The sequence below is a fragment of the Arachis hypogaea genome, chromosome 13 (assembly GCF_003086295.3).
Source record: "Arachis hypogaea cultivar Tifrunner chromosome 13, arahy.Tifrunner.gnm2.J5K5, whole genome shotgun sequence".
NCBI lineage: Eukaryota > Viridiplantae > Streptophyta > Magnoliopsida > Fabales > Fabaceae > Arachis > Arachis hypogaea.
Genome location: NC_092048.1, coordinates 11,411,393 through 11,434,546, shown reverse-complemented (window position 1 = coordinate 11,434,546; position 23,154 = coordinate 11,411,393). Strand labels below are relative to the sequence as shown.

The following is a 23,154-nucleotide window of genomic DNA, read 5'->3' as shown; positions in this document are numbered from 1 at the left end:
TCTTTATAAATGTCCATGAAAGTCTTCAATAATTCTCTGCATCATCGTTGTTCCAAGATGTCCCAATCGATCATGCCAAATTATGAATTCATCTGGGTTAGTAAATTTCTGATTTATAATAGCATGTGATTCAATTGCACTGATTTTAGTATAATATAACCCAAAAAAAAAGAGTGTAACTTTTCTAATATAACATTTTTATTTGAATCATGAGTTGTGATATATAAGTACTCGTGATTTTTCTCATTCATTGTTTTAATATGATATCCATTTTGGCGAATATCTTTAAAACTCAACAAGTTCTTTAGAGACTTAGTAGACAATACTGCATTATTTATTAAGAATTATGTTTTTCCAGAAAACAAAATTATAATTCTTCCAGAGCCTTCTATCACATTGCCTGAGCCAATAATTATATTAACACATTCTTCTTTTGGTACAAAATGAGTAAAATATATATTACTTTTGAGAATGGTATACGAACTTGCACTATTTGTAATTTGTAAGGTAAATATCTTCATTATATATTCTTGTCATTTTCTTCAAAGACAAATAATAATAATAATAATAAGATCATAACATAAAATAAGTAAAAGTACATGCACAGTAAACTTATATTTCTGATTGGGGCTGTTTGTCACTGTGTATAAAAATAGTAACATATACTAAAAATATGACTATTATTATTATTAAACTTGACATATTTAGTGATTTTAAAATTCTTAAACATAAACAATAACACAATAATATTTTATTAAATATTATTTATATACATCATACTTGAAATTTAAATGCATAGGAGATAAAACTTAATAAAAAAATTTTTACATTATTTATTAACATCGGTACTTAACGAATCCAAATATTAAACTTTTCCATCATTAATTAAATGACCAATATTTCCTTCAAGAACCTCAAAAAAATCAGATACTTCATAATGAGTGGTATAAATTTCAGCAACATCATTTGAAACAAAATTTGTCTCATTTTCTTTGTCATTCTTTTTCAAGGATGCTTGATAAAGATCAACTAAGTACCTTGGGATACGACAGGTACGTGACTAATGGCACTTTTCACTACAACAGAAACATTTATCTTCTATTGATTTATTTTGTCTTTTATTTTTTTATCCTATTTCTGGTGAGATCCTTTCTTGTGAAAATAATTTTTCTTTATTCCATAATTTTCTTATTACTAAAGCCTTGCCAACCTCTTCTGGGGTTATAATTTGCCGCATTTGCTTCAAAAAATGGGGTGGCGCCAGCTAGGCGCGCTTCATTATTTTTAAAAGTAATTCATTGTTTTATTAAGCAATAAGACAAGAAATTAACTCAAAATATATTTTAAATTCTTTTTCTAGATACTGCTGCTGCAGGAGCACATTCGAGACATAGAAGGTCCATAAAGTTTTTTCTAACATGTCATTATCAGTTATCTTTTTCCCATATAATTTCATTCGTAAGGTAATTCATAACATTGTTGAATTGTATTTATTCATGGATTTAAAATTCTGTAGACGCAAGTGTGCCCACTCATATCGGGTTTGAGGAAATATTATTGTCTTTTGATGATTATACATTTCTTTAAGGTTCTTTCACAAATCTGCAGGATCTTTTAGTATGAGATATTCGTTTTTCAATCATTCGTCAAGATGACGACGAAGGAAGATCATGGCTTTGGCTTTATCCTTTTAGGATATTTTATTTTCAGCCTTAATGGTATCTCTAAGATGAATTTCAACATCTAATATCCATGATAAGTAGTTGTTTCTAGATATATCAAGATCATTAAATTCAAATGAGAGAACTTTAACATAATAAAAATTTATTACTTGAGTCTTCCTAAATTTTAAGCAGAGTGTCGTGTTAATAACGTGTTGTAAAATAAATAAATAAGAAAAATAAAATAAATTTAAAATAATTAAATATAAATAAAGAACTCTACTATTAATATTCACTAATATTATTATTTCAATATAACTGAGATGATTCATATATATTCACTAATATTATATATTGTATAGTTGTAGTGTATATCTATTATCTATATAGAAAAAAAAGTGTTTTATATTAATACTGTGTATGTCACTTGTCTCAAACTACATTACTCTATTTATATACACAAACGAACATTATTTTTAAACCTCATTAAATATAATCTCTCTTGATAACATAAACCTCCCAACATTAAAAAATGAGCCACCCATATTGTGAAAGAAGTCATGCATATCTATATCTTTTACTAAAATAATAGTAGCAATCTACCATTTTGTTTTGATACACTTAACCAACAGAAATAACTAATTCACTTATCTTTATTAACAATAAAAGTCAATCATTAATACATTTTGTAATGGTATATATTTTATTATATAAAAATATTTTATATATAAATATATTATAATTTAACTTATTTTTAATATATATTTTATATATATTAATAACTAATTTTAATAAATAATTTTAATGTACACCTATCATAATTATTTATTATATATAATTTTTTCATAAAATAATTTATCATTAGAATAATCAAATATAACATAATAGAATAACAAATTTTATAGCAGAGTAATCAAATTTCTTTATACAAAATATATTTTACCTTTTTATAATTTAAATTTATACAAAATTTCATTCTTTTATATTTTTGAAAATTTTTAATGGTAATACTCTACCTAAAGAGAGTTTAAAATGAGACAGTTAAAATAGAGAATTTCTTTGTAGCATTAATAGATTATATACAATGAAAGGATTGTTTTGTGCATGCTCTTATTCAATGTACTATTTTGGCTGTACAAATATATATTATTATTTTCCTTTTACATCTATGTTACAACTTACAAGTAAGCTATCATAGCTCATCTCCACAGGGCTTTGTATTGTACCTCAAATACTAACACTACCTATTCAGCCTCTTAAAGGAAATAGCTACTTCATCTTCAAGTGTTGCTAACTAGTACCTTTTCTTTCACCATTTTTGTTAGCATAATAGTTGTCACTACTCACTATTTCTTTCATATTTGTTAGCATAACTTTCACCTTTTTCTTTCAATATTATGAGGATGCTACAGTGATCCAATAATTTTCTAAGCATGAACTGGCTGGAGTTCCAATGGTCCTTGACCAAACCCATTCTGTCTCCTCCACAAGCTGTAGTTCTGCCAACTGCCATTAGTCGTGTCGTCACTCGTCAGCCATATATTAAATGAACTCCCTTCGTTTTCTTTTATCTGTCATTGTTATAGTCACAGTAACAGATAAAAGGAAACGGAGAGAGTGAATTTCTAATTCAGCATTGGTATAAATTTTCATAATAAGCATTGAAATAGAAAACTAGCCATTTCTAATAAGCATTTGCTTGTTGCTTTATACATAATGAATAAGGTGATTATACTGTAATTTTTCATGAGATAAAAGTTTCTTACCCTGCCATCTCTGAGCTCAAATATAACAGAACCTTCAGAAAATGGAATTGGTCTTGTAGATGAAACCTGTGTTAAATCAGACTCAAAATCAATGCTCTATCTATGTTTTTTTGTTCAATCAGTAAATGTAGATTATACTTTACCTTAGGATCACATTTAGACATTTGATCAGAAAGGTTGTTCTGATCTTTCTTCAAGCCATGCATAGAATATTCATCATTGCAAACTACCTTTCCATCATTGAGTCCACTTTGTCTTGGTCGATTCGCCTCAACCATTTCACTTCCCATTGAAGGGAAACCAAAGTCCTTCCACTTCCATGCACCATTTTTGTCCATGTATCTCAGGTACACTTTTCCATCTGAACCAATCAAAAGTAGTTGAGTACCCTCAAAGCTAGGACCAGTTGAACCAATTAGTTTTGCGCCTTTATCGGGTGTTCCATGTTCTATCCAGTTCCATCCACTCCCTGCATTCCATTGGTACTCAACAAGGCCACCTTCTACTGAAAGCATGAAAAGTGAGCCTGAGAGCGATTTCTGTGATGGTCTAATAACTGTTCCAGGAAACTGTGATAGAATCAAATGCTGAGATTGGTAATGCTCATGCCACAAATCAGTCACTTTGTTATACTGATATAGGCGACCGTTTCTTCCTGTGACAAATACTATGTTTTCCCTGAACAATTCCTGGTCTACAATGCATGCAACTTTAGCATTTGGAGGATGTTTGCAATCTTTCCATTTAAACTTCCTCATGAAAACCTGTGTATAATGAAAGATACGAAGTTGATCATGAATATGAGTATTTAATTGATTTCATTAGAATTAATTAGAATTACAAAGTGAAAAACTTAAGGGAAAGGAGTTATTAACTACTCAAAGTGCATAATTCTTTTATTAACTACTGTTAACCTACCATGAACTGCAGTAATCTTCCATTTTTACTCACAAAGAAGAGTGCATCTTCTGTTGTAACCTTCCTTGATTTAGCTGGAAATCTATCCCATGGTTGGCCTCCAATAACACTCTTTCCTTTCCTCATAGCACTACAATTCCTCCATGCTATCTCATTTTCATGCCATTCTCTAAGAAGCACACTCCCAAATGTATCAACCATGAACAAGCTTCCATTATAGTTTCCCACTATACCTTCTATAGCTGTAGAACTCTCATGCTTCAGCCACACCCAAACATTCTCAATACAAATGTGTTCAAACACTAATCCATCATTTGTTATGAAGAAAAATGACTTTCCTTCATACATCAATCGAAGCCGGAAGTTACTACTAGTCCAGCCATCAGGGAGATTATAATCTTCTGTAGATTTAGTCGCTTCGCCTAATGAAGTGCCGAGCGATAAGTAGTAATTCTGTGTCTGGCTTTGCTTTCTCCTACCTGTTACTGAACTTGTTCCAGAATCCATTGACTCATCTTTTAGTCCTGCAAGGCAATTTCTGGGGCCGCGTTCTTCTGTGCAATATTCTGCATTCCATCCTTCGCTCTCTGGAACATCTAATATCGACCAAACATATTTAGTTGATGCTTTCCTTCTAAAGTTTTGTGGTAAAGCCGGTCCTGAACTTTCGCCGCCTAGTCCTAATAGATGTAATTCTGCAAGTCTACCATCATCTAGTGGAAACAGTATCCTGCCAGCTTGTAATGGCAAGCCAATTATACCTCTTGCTACTTTAGCATGTAAAGGGTGCTGATGATTTTCCCAAGTTCCTGGAAATCGATTAGTTGTACCTGTGCATGTGTGTTCATGTGAGAATTTAGTGTCTAGAAAGTAGTATTCAGGTTGAAACCTCTCTGGTTAATACATGAATGATTTGATTCATTAGAAGATATTATGCTAAAGTTTTGAAGTTCATATGCATTAAGTTAAATAATTTGTAGCATAACTGGATGACTAACCTAATTGTTTTGGCATTTGATATTCAAAGACTGATCCAGCTGCACCAGTGAAGAACAAGGAAAAGAAAGTTTCACTTGATTCGTCATGTAGAGCCGGCGTAATGGATGTCAAATTTTGATGTGGTGGACTTCCATGGACCATCCATTTCCACTTCCTCTGATGCAGTCTCCTCTCTACCAAATCACCCTCCTATATACAATTATCAGACATTTTTAGAATATGCTGTCCATGGCAGATAGAATTCAATTCGAGGGAGCGAAGTTGAAATTCAACATTTTTCCAAGTTGTCCATCTCAAAATCCAATTGGAACTTAATGAAATTCTAGTGAACTAACTAAAAGTACCTTGTTTAGAAGAAACAGAGATTCAGAATAATCACCACTCAGTCCACTTAGAGTGCACCCTTTAGATGGTACTAAAGGCACGAATTGTGCTGTCCTTTCTTTCCATATGTGCTTCTTCCATGATGGTTTTGATTTTTCATCATATTCATAAAGATCTCCAGCAGAACTACATTAACACAACAAGGTGAACAATGATATTTAATACTTTATAGAATTAGCATGGCAATTTGCACCTTAAAAAAAGAACACCACATCTTAACTTCACCTTATGGTATACACTACTTCTCTTACAGAAGCAACTTCAGCTATTGCTGCTACATTTGCTCCAGCTGGTTGGCCATGATTTGTCCATCTGCTCTATATATGTCGCGGAATAGAAGCGAACTTAATAATATTTGCAGACGATTAACTTCTTTAACACTAATATATTTGCTCCAAAACTTGAGTTTTACCTTAGAGGCTCAACCCCAAGAAGTTCTAACAGTGTTCCATTCCTTGTGCAGAAATAAATTCTCCTGTCCCAACAACAAAAACTAAATTCAGCATACGCTTGAATTATACATTGTTAAATCAATCTAAGAACAAAAAAGGTATTATTATCTTTACTCACTGCCTATCATGTGACACAATTCCAGACTTTATTAACACCAAAGGATTTTTCTTTGAATCATTATTTGTGATTTGATTGAGTGTAGGTGTGACATCCAACCAAACTGTTTGTGAGGTTTCACCAAATTGCACATGCATCTGCTAAAACCAAAATATAATCTGTTAACTCAAGAGGCAATAGGCACTGTTGCAGTTCCAACAACTAACATAACACCAATTTAAAGTGCAAAATCAAATCATACTAGTGTCCTTGAATTAAATACTTGCTAAGCTATATATGCATGTAATTGTGAGATATGAATCCAAAACAAACAATGAACATTTGATAACTGTCCCCGGACGTAAAATTACAGAGATACTGAGATAACAAAGACGGATAAAATATGTCCCCACTGTCCTTATGTCTTAGGACAAAGATATTTAAGTCTATCCTTTTAGTCTAAATAGGTTTTTGTCCCTCAACATATCTGTATTTCTGTCCTGAGACAATATCCAAACACGGCCTTACAAACTAATGATACTTATAAGGTGTAACCTGATAGAGATTTCCTGCTTCAGAAGCAGCAAGAATTATGTGATTGATGATGAATACCGCGGTTGCGCGGCCGGATGCTATTGGCAAGTCATGAGGGGCAATAACCCATTCAAGTCCATTCCAAAACCTCTCATATATAGAACCACTTTCCCCAGTGACCCAAATAGATGTATCTGACATTCTGGTCAATGAAATTCTCTTCCTCAGTGGCAAAACCACATCCAAGGGCTTAGCATCAAACAATTCATGCTGTTCTTCATTCAATCCTCCTTCTTTGTTGCTGAATTCAGATACCAGATGATCATCATAAGGAAACACAACTTCAACCCATCTATCAGCTTGTTCATTGAACTTCCAAAACCTATCAGTTTTCTGCACAAATCTCTTATTGCTTTGTTTGAAGAATTGATAATAAGGGCAGCATGAAGCAGTAACCTCAACTATACAGCACCTTTCAGAGAAGAGTATCCAGATGCCATATATTATATGAAACACTGACATGGTGGCATAATAATAATAAAATAGGGATCCTGATAAAAAAGAGAGAAAGAAATAAAGCAAATCTCAAATGAAAATAGAAAGTCATAAAAAAATTCTTTGGACTTGTTTGGTTATTGGTTTGTATAGTTTGTACCATATGGGGTAAGGTATCTACCATAATCTACTACCCCATATGGGGCCATGGATGTTAAAGTCTCTGATCATCTATCTGCTCAAAGACTTCTAATACCTGATAAAAGAAAATTCTGTTGTTTTGTCATGCCATCTAATCTAAGGAGAAGAACTCATAATTTGAGTTGTGAATAAGAGATTGGGGTTGTGAAGTGATGAAGAGAAGGGTAGGTTTGTGGGGCTCCATGAAGAAACATCAAGTAGAAGTTAGTATCAGATACTATTTTTTGGATTATAAGTACAAGTATGCAAGTACAAAAAACCTTTGCAATCAGGTGCAGATGTCTTCTTTCTCCATCACCTTTCTTGGTTGGTTTTCTTGACCCTTCAATCTTTTCTGGCTCATAATATCACTCTTTTATATTAGATGTTGTTCTAAAAAATTATTGTATATATATATAATTTAGTTTTGATGCAATGGTAATATCAATTATACACCTGTATCAAATTATGTAATATCGTACCAGTAAAAATAATTACATTATCAGTATATCAAAATTAAATTCATATATTTATACATATTATTTTAGGATTTTTTATTTTAATATGGAAGAGAGAAGTGAGTTTTACGTTAATGTTACAAAAAATAGAGTTTTACAGAGTTATGGAGCGCTGTTCTGGGCAAACACAATACGCAAAACACGTATTGTACTGACAATACGCAAACTGTGTATTTACAATACGCAGTCTATATATTGTCTTTATAAATTTAAAATAAATTGATTTGGCAATTCGCACTCTGCAAAATCTATAGCCCAGAATTTTGTAAAACATCATAACTTCCAATATTAAAGGATTACACCAATTTTTATCCAATATCCAAAAAAATTAACCACTATTTTATATATTCTTTTAACAAAATAATTATTCACTCAAATAATCAAATATTTTATAGTATAATAATTAAATCTTTCATGATAGAATAATCAAATATTTTTTATAATATTATAATTAATTTTTTATAAATATAAAATACATATTCTTATATAATAATTGAATAATTGAGAAAAATAAAATTATACTTTTTGTTTATTCGTTAATAACTTTGACCTATAATAAGCGGTTAATTCACTTAGTGAGTTTCACATCTTAGCTTAACCAACTCCATCTACTTTATTTATATTTGTAAATAAAAAATGGTGATTATATGTTTAATCTACCAAACTCTGACGACTTATTTGGCAACAGTCAAGATTCTTTGCATGACTTTGATCATGATGCTACAACTACTTGGGAAGAATGTATGGGTTCCATTGGAACTTGGATCACCATAACAAGAAGCCTACGAAATTATGAACCTCAATATAATTCTACCAAAATATTGACTTCACTAAATAATGGAAAATGCAAATTTCATATCAAATGGGGTTTGTGAAAGTGAGAGGTACTGAGTTAGATGGCTTAGCTCAGATACCATTAATTTTCTTTAAAGATGAAAGGGACATGGAATGCATCACCATTCAGAAATCAGAAGTGGTAGGCATGTACTAGCGGTGATAAATAATTTCTCACACATTTTCTAAAGCCACAAGTTTTGTAAAATAATAAAGTAACAAATTAACATTAAATTTAAACTTCTAATTTAAAGTTGATTAAATTCTTACTTTTTTTTATTTAATCGATTTTTATATTTTAAAAGAGCTTGATCTATTATTTATAATTTTATTAATCAGTGACGATTTGTATTCACATTTCTATTTTGTCATGAAATATGATTGAAATATCAGTTTTATTATGCGAGATTCTTGAAATATATAAAATGTTTAAATTATTCTTAAGTATAATTCTTAATAAGATTTTTTAACATTTTATATATCATATATAAATAAATCTAATTAAATTGTATATTGTATCAATGTATTGTATTTTTTATTTTTTTATATATAGGCAGAAGTGGTAAGATATTACGATCTCTAAAAATAAAAAATGTATATATACCTAAATATAGTTGAAAGAATTCGTAAATAGGAGCCTTAGAAAGAAAGTTGAAGTAAAACCATAAAAAGAAAAGCGCAACACACTCAAAAATGTGAAAACTTGATAAGCGGAAAGAATAAACCATAAATATAAGGAGTAGAATATCAAAAATACAAAATATCAAACTCTAGACTTCACCTACAAAATCAAGGCTAGGCAGAATATATATATATATATATATATATATATATATATACCAAAAATCCCATGAACTACAATTCTACAAAGACGAAAAATAAAAATATATAATATTTTAATTCTCATGATATCAAAATAGAAACAAAAAAAAAAAGAATTTAAAAATGAGAAATAAGGTAATTCTCAATGTGACTCGATCCATTTTATTCCATTAACATCTCAATCCATAACATCGTAAATTCCCTTTGAATTTACTATTTTAATTATTTTATGAGTGTGTGTGGTTCGAGTAATTATAAATAATTTCTAAAAATTTTAAAATAAGAATATCATATTTCCATATTTAATTCAAAGTTTGAAAAACTATTCCCAAACAAATTTGATTGCAAGGAATCAAAATACCATCATTTGAATTTCAATTCCCACCTTCTTTCTGGGTATATTTAATTCTCCTAGAAATGAAATCTGAATAACAAAGTAATACTTAAACAACACACTCTATCTAAAAAGAAAAGAGGTTGAGCCGGCTAGTTGCACTTATTTTTAAGTTATAGTCTTCTTATAGATTAGTTTTAAATTGTGGTCCATAATTTAACTGTAATAGCAGCTATAATGCTGGATTTAGCCACATCTTTATGCAATTGTACACCAACTCTTTCTAATGCGATAAAATGTCAGCTCATATCATAATTAGAAATAACAATAGTACCGAGAGACTAGTTGCAGTTTAAGAAACTAGTTATGTCACAATCAATAGTTAGTTGATATCAAATGTTGCGTATATAATGTGTTTCTACTATCACATTGTGCATAACTTGCACGACACTAAGTTAAAAAAAAGTTTGAGCGACACCAAGTTCGCACTTATTTGTCACGGTTATATTTCATTATTAGATTAGATTAATAATATATCTGTACATATTAATCTAAAAATACACAAAATGTAAGTCAAACATATAAAATTATACTTGTTTCATAAATTTATGGCCCCGCATGATATCATAGTAGACCACCACTCCTTTTCCTTATACATGAAGAGAACGTGCAAATTGTTCATCATGATCATAGGCTTCTTTATATGAAGCTGTTGTTCTATGCCACGTGAGATACATCTAGTTGTTTATCATTTATTATGGAAATTGTGAGTTTCTATGAAAGTTGCAACAAGACCAATTAAATTTCACCAAACCAAAAGTGGGGTTTATTTATAGTATTATTAAGTTCTTAATAGACCCTACTTCTTTTGATAATTGTTTTCAAGAGATTCTCCTGATTCTTTTGCATAATGGGATATAAAGGTCAGCCACGTCCATTGGCTGAGAATTCTTCCTTTTGATACATCATCAACCAAGAAAAGAAAATTGTTTTGGTAGAAATGGAGGTAACAGTAACTAACAAGAGTAAAGCTTTATCCGTATGACCATATCATGGTTAAGAATTTTAACGATCGGAAATTTCTAGAAACTAAGTTAAATGCCACCCTGATTCGTCAAAACAACTTGAATCCGAAAACTAAGATATCAACTTAGTCAATTTTGTGAAGGCGGCTACTTCCATTAAGACGTTTTTATGTGAAGATAATATTGCGAATCATTGGATGATTTAGTCATATATGTCATCTCAAATAATCTAACAGTTCATAATATCATTTTTATAAGAAGATGTATTCACAGAAGTATCAACCATAGAAGACTCACCATACTCATTTAAATTTATGCTTTAACTCATTAAAAAAGGACAAAATGACATAGACAAACTAAGAAATATAATACACCACCTTGTAATTTATTGTTTTCTTTTGTATGAATTAAAGTATGAATGAATGTGAATCACCATATCATTTCTCTTTCACAATTTATGTAAATGACATGTGAATCACATAATGTGCAAAGAGTTACTATTGTGAACAAAGATGCTAATAAATTTCCTTCAACCTTAAGCCAACAGTAGTTAGGGGGTTAAACAAAGTCCTGTGTTGCTATTTGTATGCTTCATATAGAACTAATCTGCCTAAGAACAAAATATATGTACATAACAATTTCCTGAACAATCAAAATTTCAGAACAAAATATATGTACACTCCCTCTCTATCGATCCGTTGTCTTCTTTATTCTGTTTATTAGAGCTTCAACTGAATTTTGGATTCTGGTTCCTTCTGCTAGCATCACTGCTTTTGATGCTTCGCGTAAATGTTGAATCCCACGACCCAAACTAGCAATTGAGTGTGCTGCGGGGACAGATTCAACAGCGCACTCGATCCCATCCCCACACATAAGTAAGCCTGAACATGCTCCAATGCTCCCTACGAATGTAGCCCAAGGCAAAAACCCAACAGGCTGTATCTTTCGCTTTCTCATTATTTCAAAGAAGGCCGTTCTCATAACCGAGATACTGGTTCTTTCAGCCGAAGCTATAACGCCGTGAGCAATAGCTCGAATCTTCTCGGCAGATCCAGCTGCCTTCATGATACTGGAAGTTTTAGCACCGGAAGATGCAACAACTTTAGATGGGCCCAGGGAAAAACCCAGAGCCTTGTGTGTATAACTGACAACGACTTTGATTGAAGCCGGAACTTTGAAGGTAGCAACCTTCATGAGAGTTGATGCAGGAACTACTTTGGTCAAGGATGAAGCACCTAAAACAGCTGTTGCTCCTGCCCCTACTGCCATCATAGGATTCTCTGGTAACAAGCGTTTCTTGTTGCTATAATTCAGAGCCACCCGTTCAACTCCAGAATTTATTGTTAGATCTCCAACCAGCTCTTTGACTTCATCGGGAAGAGGAGTATCCCAATGCTTCCTAAGACCTCCTAAGGAGCCAGCATCTACTACTGCAACAATGGTCTTAAACTTATCAGCCTGACTACGGATAGCATGTGCAAAGAGCACATCCGACTTCTCGTCAACTGAAAGCTCTGAGAAATCAATCTTTTGAGATTTGGGATCGACTTTGCTGTTAGTTGGAGCCAAACCGCTCTTATTTAGAGATGCTCTAACCCCCTCAACTGCCATTCTAAATCTATGAACCTCGGAAAGAGTTCTTGCGTCAAGAGCCTCACCTCTGTTTACATCCAATAGCATCTTTTGCGCATGTGCTAACGCCCTCCCAATTGATGGAATGTTGTCAAATATATTATGCAAGTCTTCAAGTAATGGATAGATAGACCTGGCAAAGGCCGGGACCTCATAACTACTACTTGCCTGAATTTCCCCTGAACCAACCTCTGAATTGGAACCAGAGGTCCTAAGTAATGGTGGATCCATAACAACCGATAAAACCTTTGCCATCTGCGCCTTGGCATCATTACTCAGAGAAAACCTATTCAAAGTAATTGGAGCTAGAGTAACAACACCTGGTTGTTGAGGAACCAAACTGCTAACAAAACCATTAAAATGGCTTCCAGCATCAACACCACCACCGTTATTAGAATTATCAATAGAGCTACCTAATCCCGACTCGATCACAACAAATGCCGAACCTACGTCGTCCGCCGCCTTCTTGGCGGCCAATAAGTGGCCATGAAAACTGGTCCCAAAGATTTCCTTCATCACAAAATTCCCTGCGACACTCTCATATTGTTCCTTACCAATCTTTTCAACAAAACACTGTTTGATTACCGCAAACGGTGAAGTAGGGAGTGCCTTGTCAACCTCAACATCTCCCTCAGATTCAAGAATCTCAGGAAAAGAGGAACGACCCCCTTGAACAACAACAGCATCAGGCCTAATTTCCCTAATAAGGGACTGTGCGTCAATTGCCGATAGCTTAGATAAGTTCAACGCCGAAAGAACATAAACTAGGGTTTGGGTTTTGGGATCACGGAACGCGAAAACGAATTGCTTTGTGTGCTCAGGTACAGAGAGCTTGCTTACCAATTTCTTCGAATCTCGAAGGTCGTTGGTCCTTAATGCAGAGAAAGGCCAGAGGTTTTGCAGGTTCCAGAGCCACAAGAACGCAATCGCCATTGGCTGTTCCAAAACGACAAAGTTTCTCCCCCACAGAACTGCACTGCGATTTTGGGAAAACAGTTAACAAAGATGGAATCTTTGGGCAAAAGGGTATAAGCAAAATAGAAAACCAATGAAGAGTTCAATGTCAGTGGCCAAGAGAGACTTACTGTGAGAGGAAGACCGGAGGAATCTGCACGCGGAGAAGGAAGAGGAAAGGGGAAAATTCAGCAACAGAACGGGATGGTTATGGATCAATCTAGCGTCCAAGTGTCACTTCCAAATTTTACATATAAAGGGTTGTTTGGACGACTTTTTCAGAAAATATTTTTGTAATAATTTTTTTAAAAAAAAATAAAAGAGATTTTATATATAGATATTTTATATAAAAAAATTTATTTATCAATTATTTGGATAAAATAAGATAAAATTATTTTTTGTTTATTTATTATGTAAAAAATATTTTTTAAAAAAATGTAAATTATAATTTTTTTTTAAAATATATTTTTTATTTTTCTAGTATTTTTATTTCTAATATAAAAAAGATCTTTTTTATAATAATCTTTTTTTTAAAGAACTTTTACAAAAATAAAAGTGATTTTATTTTTGAATATATCATGTGAAAGGATTTTTTATTTATTAATTATATTTGAATAAAATAAAATAAAATAAAATTTTATTTATTTATTACGTGAAAAATATTTTTTTTAGAAAAAATCTTAAAAAAAAAGAAATAAGTTATAACTTCTTAAAAAAGATGTTTTTTTTATTTTTCAAGTGTTTTTATTTTTATTATTAAAAATTTACCAAATATACTAACAAATAAAAAATATTTTTTTATCGATTTAATAGTGTTAATAAGCACTTAATAACATCCAAACAAGCACAAAAACTCAAGATTTGTTAAGCCGAAAATTTAATCAAATTTGTTAAATTAAATATTCTCAGCTATTTGAATTTTTATCATATTTTAATGTGTATTTAATTACTTTGATCTTATAAATGCGAGTGAAAATCATTTTGGTTTTGGCAACTTAAATAAATAAAAAGTAGATTTTTTTAAGGATTAGACATTGATATTAGTAAAGACATTTGTTAATCGTATATCATTTTTTTCCTTTATTTAATATAATAATTAAGATGTTTAGGAATATCTACAAAAATATAATTTCTCATCAACTTCTATTTATCTTGGAATAGAAATTAAAAAAATGATAATGTCATTCTTATTTTTTATAATGTTATTTTTCACATAATTTTATTATATGATATTTTGTATAAATTTATAGCAAAAAAAAAATAATATTATCAAAATAAAAATGACAATATCATATTTTAGAAATTATTGTAATTGTAATATTTTATATTCTTGCTTCCACACAATCCTCACTACAAAATTTGGCTTTTCCCAATCTCGTGAAAATACACAAGACACAAGTCACAACACGACCCTCGTTAGAGGCTCACTTCTCAAATCTTTACAACTAAACGGGACAACGGGTCAAATAAATAACCTTAAACCTTGGATGAAGCCACCTTAGAGAAAAGGCTGGCCAATGCAACCTATCTTACCTACACACCCTATAACCCTGTTAACATAGATATCTAACTACTGAAAAAGCCAGGTCCAGCTCTAGAAAGAAGCTCCTCCCCAGCATCCTTACCCATCTTCATCATATCTTCAACAGCATATGCACCAATCCTTGATGTTTCAAGCACTGCAAAAAAAAAAGTATTCAGAATTATGAGCAACCTTCATGAATGGTAATTGCCATTTGACAACTTTCCAAGGTTATAGTGACTAGATGAAGTCAAATTATGTAAATCTTATAGTGATGTTCATACCACGGGTTCCATCTGGTGAAGCAACTAGTCCTCTAAACAAGCAATTTCCATCTTCGTTTCTGCAAGCATAACCTGCTATAGGAGTGCGGCAAGATCCATCTAGAGTCTCAAGGAAGGCTCTTTCACATGAAACTGCTAGCCTTGTTTCTTCGTGATTCAGCGAAGCAAGGTATTCGGCCTACATCAGCCAGAAAATTGAAAATATAGGGAGACTTAAAATTAGTAAATCTGCAATTGCATCAAGTACAAAACTTCCATGATCTTATGGCTTAATGTTGCTTGATAGATGATAACATGTATTTATAAAAGAACAAAACATTTTTTGACAAGTTTGATGAGTGGACAGAGCATTCAATATAATGAAACACTCACCATTTTGTCATCGTCACTTCTACAGGCTATTCCAATTGCGCCTTGGGCAACTGCTGGAAGCATGTCATCAATTGATAGGGTTGAAGTCACATTTTCTGTCATATTTAATCGTTTGAGTCCAGCTACTGCCAATAGTGTAGCTTGGACAACACCCTCACTGAGTTTTCTCAGCCTTGTTTGGACATTGCCGCGGAAGTTTTCCTGAACCTGAGACAAAAAAATTACATGTAAATTAGAAACAAGAAGAATCAATCAGTGGTCTAGAGAACTGACAACAAATGAACCAACAAAAAAAACAATTATATGATACGAAACAGAAAAAGGAATGCCATAAACACCACGGCATCCATACATGTGGAAGACATAGGAAATTGCCGCAGATACTTAAGAAGAGACAATGAATGGCCATTAAGACTCTCAACCATGACATTGTAGACTACTAAACCAGCAGCCATTTAAGGCGAAAAACCAATATATGCTTAGTGGAAACATTCTACCTATGATTCCGTGACATGTTTCGATCAGAAAATTGACGCCGTCTATATAAGAAAATAACTACAGTATGTTCCAACAGTCCCTAATTTTGTATTCGTCCCATAGTAGTGTTTGGGACAGAAAAGCGAAAGGGGACAAAGAGGCTGGCCATGCATCATTAGAAAAGGAGTTAGTTACACAATATGGACAGCTGGCGTGTGATCAGCAAATTGTGGGGCCAAAGAGAAGTGCTAGGGAGAGAGCTACTAATAGGAGACTGGAAGGCTACGTTAGTTAGCAGATTCTGGTACATACCTTTTCCCTGACATTCTTCTTCTCTGAAATTCTCATTCCTTTCTCTCATTTCCTTTTCTCATTCTTCTCCTCTATTTTCATAATTCTCCAGGTATATGTTCTGGCAGCAGAGTACTTGAAGCCTCATTCTTCCTCTACCTTGCATATCTTCCTTCTTTTGCTGTTTCCTTGTTTAATTGCTTTCTTCACTATATTGCTTAGTCTATACTTGTAATCGAGACTGATTTTGGTTCATTTACGTGAAATACACATCACACTTCTCTCTCTTAATTTCCCTTGATAGTTTCACCCTTACACAGTATGATTTTTAAGCTCGATATCATCTAACCCCAGATTCATTGCAGTTCAACAAAATCTACCCTTTGGCTATAATCAAAATATCAATTCTTATAAAAAAAATTGAATGCCTCCTATATATGCTTCTCAGTTTAATGCCACCACATCACAAGAAAACAGCAGTGATGATGAATTGGTGATACTAATGCCCAGTCTCTCTCTAAGGAAATGCATGAGAAATCATAATTTTCTGGTTAGAATTATGAGAAAATAAAAGAATGCCCGCCCGTGCAGGGGGACCCCAATGCCAATGAGAAATACTTGAGGATTTGATCATGACGACTTACACTAAGAGATGGATATCTATGGAGTATCTGCGACTTTCGTCTGAGTGAAGCAGTACCAACAACACTTCCAGCAGGTAGATGGGCTAGTGAACTTGCAGTCAATGATATAAATGCATCTCTTACATCCTCGCGTGGAAGGTTGCAAGGCAAAATTGTTTTATCAGGTAAATAAGTAGGAACATCTTTCATTGAGTGGACAGCAATGTCAATGTCGCCGTTTATCAGTGCCTCATCTATTTCTTTGGTAAAGAGGCCCTTCCCACCTATGTCTGCAAGCGGTTGCGATAGTATTTTGTCACCAGTTGTTTTAATTACTACAATCTGAATGGCTCCTTCTTCCGCTAGCTCCGGATGTGATGACATTAGTTTGTCTCTGGTCTCATATGCCTGAGCTAGAGCCAGTGGACTGCTCTAAACATAACATAATTATAAACAAAACACAAATAAACATATAAATTCAACACATGTAAAAGCATAGTCATTTAGCAAGCCTATGGTACTAATCAGATAAAGAATACACACAAGTATTTCATAACAAAAGAAAAAGCATGGTGAGACAGATTTATCTTCAAGCCCAAAATTCCCCAAAAGTCTAAACTTGAAAGCATAAAGTCAACTTAATTAAAAGCTACAATGTCCACTATCTCATCTTTCCTTTCTATTAATTTTCTTTCGATGGATGGTGGTGTTGAGTGAAGAAAGCAGCACGGGGACATTATGTTATCCTTTGTGACATAATCACAAACACCTAATGGTCAATGAGTCTTCATAATGATAACAGATATATAGCAATAGTTGGAAGGAGATCCAAGTGCGTACCTTCCTCTGGTTCCAATTCTGAGGAGTGCGAGGTTGGAGGTGGTCTGGTGAGTGTGTTGGTCAATGGCTACAGAGGCCCTAACGCGAAGCATGGCGGTGCGGCGGCATTTAGATGTTTTGAGACATGGAAGCGCCAACGCTGATGATGAAAGAATTGTCTCCATGTCAGAGAGAGAATGTGAAGTGATGCAATGCATGAAAGCAATGATATGATATAAAAGCAGATAGAAAAAGAGTGATTGGTGCTTAGAAGTAGCTGGTCCCACATTTCATCCCAATTGGATATCATCTTAGCTCTTCTTTCTCTCACTAGTCACTATTTTGATTTCTGAAAAATTAGAAATGCCACTAAATTTGTATTTTAGTTTATTAAATTTAAAGTTCATTATATTAATTTTTAAATTTAGTTTTGGAAAATATTAGATTTAGATTTTTTTTAGAACTAAATTTACCAATAAAATGCTGAACTAGTTCTGAATTATTACTTTAGATATAAAATAATGAAAAGACAAAAAAAAGTTTATATAATGTGCAAATCATTTTATCATCTCTCATTTTCTAAAACTATATTGTTTTTGTCTTGCTTGAATGTCAAAATGAACAAATATCATTTAGCATTGTGTCTAGCATGACAAATCAGAACTAACTCAACATTCTGTTCGTTGACTCAACACTAAAAAAGATCCAGGTTAAATCTTGAGAACTATTATAATAAATTTAAAATTTAAAAAATTAAAATAATAAAAATCGTGAATTTTAGAAACCACTATAAAAATTTAATTTAAAAATATTAAATGATCAAAGTCTACTTTTTTTTCTATATTTAAATTAATATTAGTTAAATTTCTATTTTTATTACTAAAAATATTTTAGCAACTTTTATAATTTTCCGTCGTATATTTTTTAATTAGGAATAAAAGAATAAAAATGTTAAGTGATAAAACATTATATTTATAATAGTAATTGAGGAAAAAATAAGAAAATTTATTTTCCTCTCATATCATGGAGGAGTTTGTATTTTATTTTTTAATTCTTATAAAATAGATAAAAATTTTACTATTTTTATTATGTTTCTAAATCGCATTGCAGTGGTTGGCTTAAGATGCAGGTTAAAAAAAGCTTCAATCGCAGAGAGCCAGAGACTCCAAAACATTTCCATTTATTTTCAAACCATTTTCAGTCGCTACGATTTGTTTATTTTTTTTAAGAACAAGTTAATCAGTTTGTCCTATTGGAATTTAAGTGCATTTCAATTTAAAAAAAAAAAGTAGTAATACGTTACTTCCATTTACTTATATAGAAATTGGGAAGACACCAAAAAAATAACTATAGAAATTGGGATATATAGATGATTAATATCCAATAAGAATATAACAACTAATTAACTGTTATCATTTCATAAAAATGATTTACCTCCAATACTTGGTCTTTATAACCTACAATTTTTGTCACACAACGAGTGTTCACTTTATTGTCCATTTTTCGATCAAAGCTAACTCTCTCGAAGTTCCTGATTCAATTGGACAAAAAATAAATGACCTAACCCACCTTACAACTCTTACAACCCACACAGAAAAAAAAGCCACGGAGCAGCCCCCACAAAAACAACGATTTGGGCTGATTTTATCATTTCATTAACAAATCATTAACATGCTTAATCCGCTGCTATAATCTTCCGTAAACGCTGCCCCACTCTGCAGGGAACAGTAAGACTGACGCAGACATAACATGCTTCCTAGACACGTGTCGGTGGTAAGAAGTGTCCACATCGATGTCATCACCTGGCATTTTGGTGTCATTACAGTAGAACTTCCCTTAAATTTAATAAAGTTAGACTCTCAAGCGATTTTCAAATCAAGTTTAACTAAGTCCGTTTGTTATATATAAGGTTAGAAGTGAGTTAAACCAATTTATAAGTCAGTTTGAATTTAATTTGTTAATAATTTGATAAATTAAAATTGTGAATTGATGAACTAAGTTTAAACTTAAAATTGAGTTTATAAATGAAATGAGTTAAATTCAAAGTTTATAAGTTTGTGAACTGAGTCAATTATATATGATTTATATCTAAAAAACCGGCCGACGTTATGCGGTTAAAATTTTTAGATATGGATAATTTTAATGTGAAATACGATAATATTTGTTCATTTTGATATTTTACACTGCTATGATAATAGTACAAAACGTCACTGACGTTTTGTAAAAAAAATATTTTTTTAAATATAAAAAGACAAAACGTCACCGATGTTTTATAAAAAAAAATATTTTTTAATTATAAAAAAATAAAACGTCACTGACGTTTTGTAAAAAAAAATTATTTTAGTTATAAAATGAGAAAACGTCATTGACGTTTTGTAAAAAAAATTATTTTAATTATTTAAAGAGAAAACGTCACTGACGTTTTGTAAATACCCACAACAATGTTTAACACCTAATTTAGATCATTTTTAAAGACTTCACCACTCATAATCCAATATACAAAAATAAAAATTCACGTTATGCTTCACGAAGACTTCGTCTAACAAAATTGAATGCAATATACCAGGTCAAAACCACGTTACTTATCCCAGGAGAGATAACCGACTTCCAGTCCGGATACGAGGCCAGGAATCTCGGACCAACAAACAGCTCTCTCCAACCATAAATAGCGCTATGAAGATGGCCAAATGCATCACATCCACTACTGACTACACACAGTAATTGTTTATAGAGTATCTTTCCTACTCAGAGACTAACTTAAGCATCAGAGTCCTTTTTGCAGGTACTCCGCACTGCTCGGACGAGGCTTGCATAGGTGGCGCGATCCTCAGCAAGAACAGTCGAACAAACCTCTTGAAGCCACTACCGACCTCAACCTCGGCTCGGGCTCTTGGCAGGAACATTTGGCGCCCACCGTAGGGCTGAAGAGTTCATCTTCACAGCACCCCATATTCCTAATTTTTAACTATCTCTGTTCGCCCTGTGCACTCTCTTTTTTCTTTGCAGGAAGAGCAGCATAACTGATCACTCGGAAACTCATCATCACTCTCAAACTAACGCTGACCTCATAACCGCTAATGCTGCCCTCCTAGCAGAAAACCAGCGGATGGCCGAGCTATTGGCAGCACTGCAAAACAACGGAGATCGGAAGGTCGACAGTAAAAAAATAAACGCTGATTAGTATGAAGAACATCAATCAGAGTCCAACGCAAAGACAGGGGAAACACCCCCCAAAAAACGGAAGGCGACGGACCAACCCGTTTTCCGAAGAAATAATGAGCTTCAAAATGCCTAAGAATTTTACGCTCCCTATGACCCTAACACCGTATAAGGGGATCGGAGATCCTAAAGTCCATGTCACAAAATTTGAATCCATGATGTTCTTCAACAGTGACTCCGATCCCATGTTATGCCGATCTTTTCCAACTTTTTTAGACGGAGCTGCCTTATTATGGTTTTCTAATTTGCCTGCAGGGTCCATAACTAGCTTTGATGAGTTCACCAAGATGTTCATCAATCATTTTGCAGCGTCCAAGATTTACGTAAGAGACTCAGACTACCTCAGCACAATCAAGCAAGGGCAGCACAAAAGCTTGAAGGACTAGATGACATGTTTCACGACAGCAGCCATGGAGATCCCCGATCTTAACCCGAAAGTGCAATTGCATGCCATCAAGAGCGGCCTCCGACCTGAGAAGTTCCAGGAAGCCATTGCCGTGGCAAAACCGAAAACATTGGAGGAGTTCCGAGATAAAGCAACCGATCAAATCGAGATAGAGGAGTTGCGTGAGACTCGAAGAAGTGAAAGACCATCGTTCAGGAAGGAAGAGGACAGACCCTACAGATCCCAAAGCAGAGATCCTAAAAAATCCTTCAAACTGTGACCGAAGTACGACTCATACACCAAGTTCAATACCAAGAGGGAGGACATAATCAAATAAATCCTCCACAACAAGCTAATAAAGCCGCCAAGTAGAGCAGGTACGTACCAAAATCAAAGGTATGTTGACAAAACAAAATACTGCACCTTTCACCAAAAGTTTGGCCACACCATGGATGAATGTGTGGTGGCTAAAGACACATTGGAAAGGCTGGCAAGACAAGGATTACTGGACAAATACATCGGCAGACAAGTTCACAAAGATCCATCAACCTCGAGCGAGGTAGAACACCCGAAGACAAACGGCGAAAAATCTCAATGGCAGAATAGTCAACCACCAAAGAAAGTCATCAATTATATTTCAGGAGGTTTCACATGTGGTGGAGAAACAAGCTCGGCCAAAAAAAGAAGTTACCGAATTATGTTAGCAGTAAAAGACGAGACGCCCTCTGACGTACCTACACCAAGAATCCCGGACATAACGTTCACAAGCAAAGACTTTGACACTAAAGCTCCTAACCTCGACGACCCCGTCGTCATCGGTAACAACAGGGGACCTCCTAATTCGGAAAGTCTTGTTAGACCAACGAAGCAGCGCCGACGTCATGTTTCTATCAACCTTCAAGAAAATGCAACTGAACGAAAAAGTGTTACAACCATCCTTCAGTGAGCTAGTCAGATTCTCAGGGGAAAGAATCCCCGTGACAGGTTATGTATGGGTGAGGACGACCTTAGGGGAACCTCCTCACTCAAAATCTTTAGACCTTCAATATTTAATTGTTGACTGTTTTAGTCCCTATAATATCATTCTAGGAAGACCATCTTTAAACGCTTTTGGAGCCATAGTCTCCACTATTCACTTGTGTGTTAAGTTTTGTTCAGAAAAAGGAGCCATGGCAACAATCCACTCAGACAAAAAAGAAGCAAGAGTGCTACAACGCAGGTCTCAAAGTACAGCAGGCACCAACAAGGAAGATAAACTCAGTGTACAACGCCAGCGATATACCAGACCTCGCTGAATTAGATCCTCGGATCCATCATGAACAAAGACTAACACCAGCCTATTATCTGCACAAGGTAAGCCTGATAGAAGACAAGAACCAATGCACTAACATCGGTTCTACTCTACCTGCATGATACAAACAGCAGATGACAGATCTACTCCAAACAAATGCCGATCTGTTCGCTTGGACCCCGGCCGACATGCCAGAGATAGACCCGAAAGTCATATGTCATAAACTGGCCCTCTACCCTAAAGCCCGACCAATAGAACAGAAGAGA

The 23,154-nt window shown here is 33.5% G+C and overlaps 3 protein-coding genes across 8 annotated transcripts; all 3 read right to left on the bottom strand.

Moving 5' to 3' along the window:
* Positions 1–2,708: 2,708 nt before the first annotated feature.
* LOC112737189 (uncharacterized) lies at positions 2,709–7,889 on the bottom strand. Of its 5 annotated transcripts, none has more exons than XM_072211209.1 (11): positions 7,768–7,889; positions 6,833–7,362; positions 6,299–6,435; positions 6,141–6,203; positions 5,954–6,040; positions 5,689–5,854; positions 5,344–5,533; positions 4,346–5,175; positions 3,571–4,191; positions 3,428–3,493; positions 2,709–3,232 (listed from the first exon to the last, which is right to left on the bottom strand). In XM_072211209.1, the coding sequence occupies exons 2-11, from the start codon at positions 7,331–7,333 to the stop codon at positions 3,089–3,091; spliced, it is 2,805 nt and encodes a 934-aa protein (XP_072067310.1). In that variant the 5' UTR covers positions 7,334–7,362; positions 7,768–7,889; the 3' UTR covers positions 2,709–3,088. The 5 variants fall into 5 exon arrangements, with proteins under 5 accessions (XP_072067310.1, XP_072067312.1, XP_072067313.1 ...); XM_072211211.1 differs by having other exon boundaries at positions 2,709–3,167; XM_072211212.1 differs by having other exon boundaries at positions 6,833–7,204; positions 7,768–7,869.
* Positions 7,890–11,383: 3,494 nt separating this feature from the next.
* On the bottom strand, positions 11,384–13,828 carry LOC112737188 (uncharacterized). The gene is made up of 2 exons (XM_025786961.3): positions 13,737–13,828; positions 11,384–13,622 (listed from the first exon to the last, which is right to left on the bottom strand). Exon 2 carries the CDS (start codon positions 13,582–13,584, stop codon positions 11,707–11,709), a length of 1,878 nt encoding a protein of 625 aa, XP_025642746.1. The 5' UTR covers positions 13,585–13,622; positions 13,737–13,828; the 3' UTR covers positions 11,384–11,706.
* A 1,071-nt stretch (positions 13,829–14,899) lies between these two features.
* Positions 14,900–18,278, bottom strand: LOC112737187 (porphobilinogen deaminase, chloroplastic). 2 transcript variants are annotated; one of them, XM_025786960.3, is made up of 5 exons: positions 18,015–18,278; positions 17,196–17,606; positions 15,784–15,990; positions 15,412–15,589; positions 14,900–15,284 (listed from the first exon to the last, which is right to left on the bottom strand). In XM_025786960.3, exons 2-5 carry the CDS (start codon positions 17,556–17,558, stop codon positions 15,172–15,174), a joined length of 861 nt encoding a protein of 286 aa, XP_025642745.1. In that variant the 5' UTR covers positions 17,559–17,606; positions 18,015–18,278; the 3' UTR covers positions 14,900–15,171. The 2 variants fall into 2 exon arrangements, with proteins under 2 accessions (XP_025642745.1, XP_025642744.1); XM_025786959.3 differs by having other exon boundaries at positions 17,196–17,601; positions 18,015–18,230.
* Between the last annotated feature and the right edge of the window lie 4,876 nt (positions 18,279–23,154).

Bases quoted from the DNA above. Each gene is read 5' to 3' on its own strand.
- LOC112737188 (XM_025786961.3), bottom strand. From the start codon at position 13,584: ATGGCGATTGCGTTCTTGTGGCTCTGGAACCTGCAAAACCTCTGGCCT.
- LOC112737189 (XM_072211209.1), bottom strand. From the start codon at position 7,333: ATGTCAGTGTTTCATATAATATATGGCATCTGGATACTCTTCTCTGAA. The intron at 6,436-6,832 runs GTTACACCTTAT...TGGTTTTAGCAG, and splicing joins AAGCAGGAAATCTCTATCAG to ATGCATGTGCAATTTGGTGA. The intron at 3,233-3,427 runs GTAAGAAACTTT...TAACAATGACAG, and splicing joins TTGAGCTCAGAGATGGCAGG to ATAAAAGAAAACGAAGGGAG.
- LOC112737187 (XM_025786959.3), bottom strand. From the start codon at position 18,211: ATGCATTGCATCACTTCACATTCTCTCTCTGACATGGAGACAATTCTT. The intron at 15,991-17,195 runs GTAAGTCGTCAT...TTTTTGTCTCAG, and splicing joins ATAGATATCCATCTCTTAGT to GTTCAGGAAAACTTCCGCGG. The intron at 15,590-15,783 runs GTGAGTGTTTCA...TGGCTGATGTAG, and splicing joins GAAGTGACGATGACAAAATG to GCCGAATACCTTGCTTCGCT.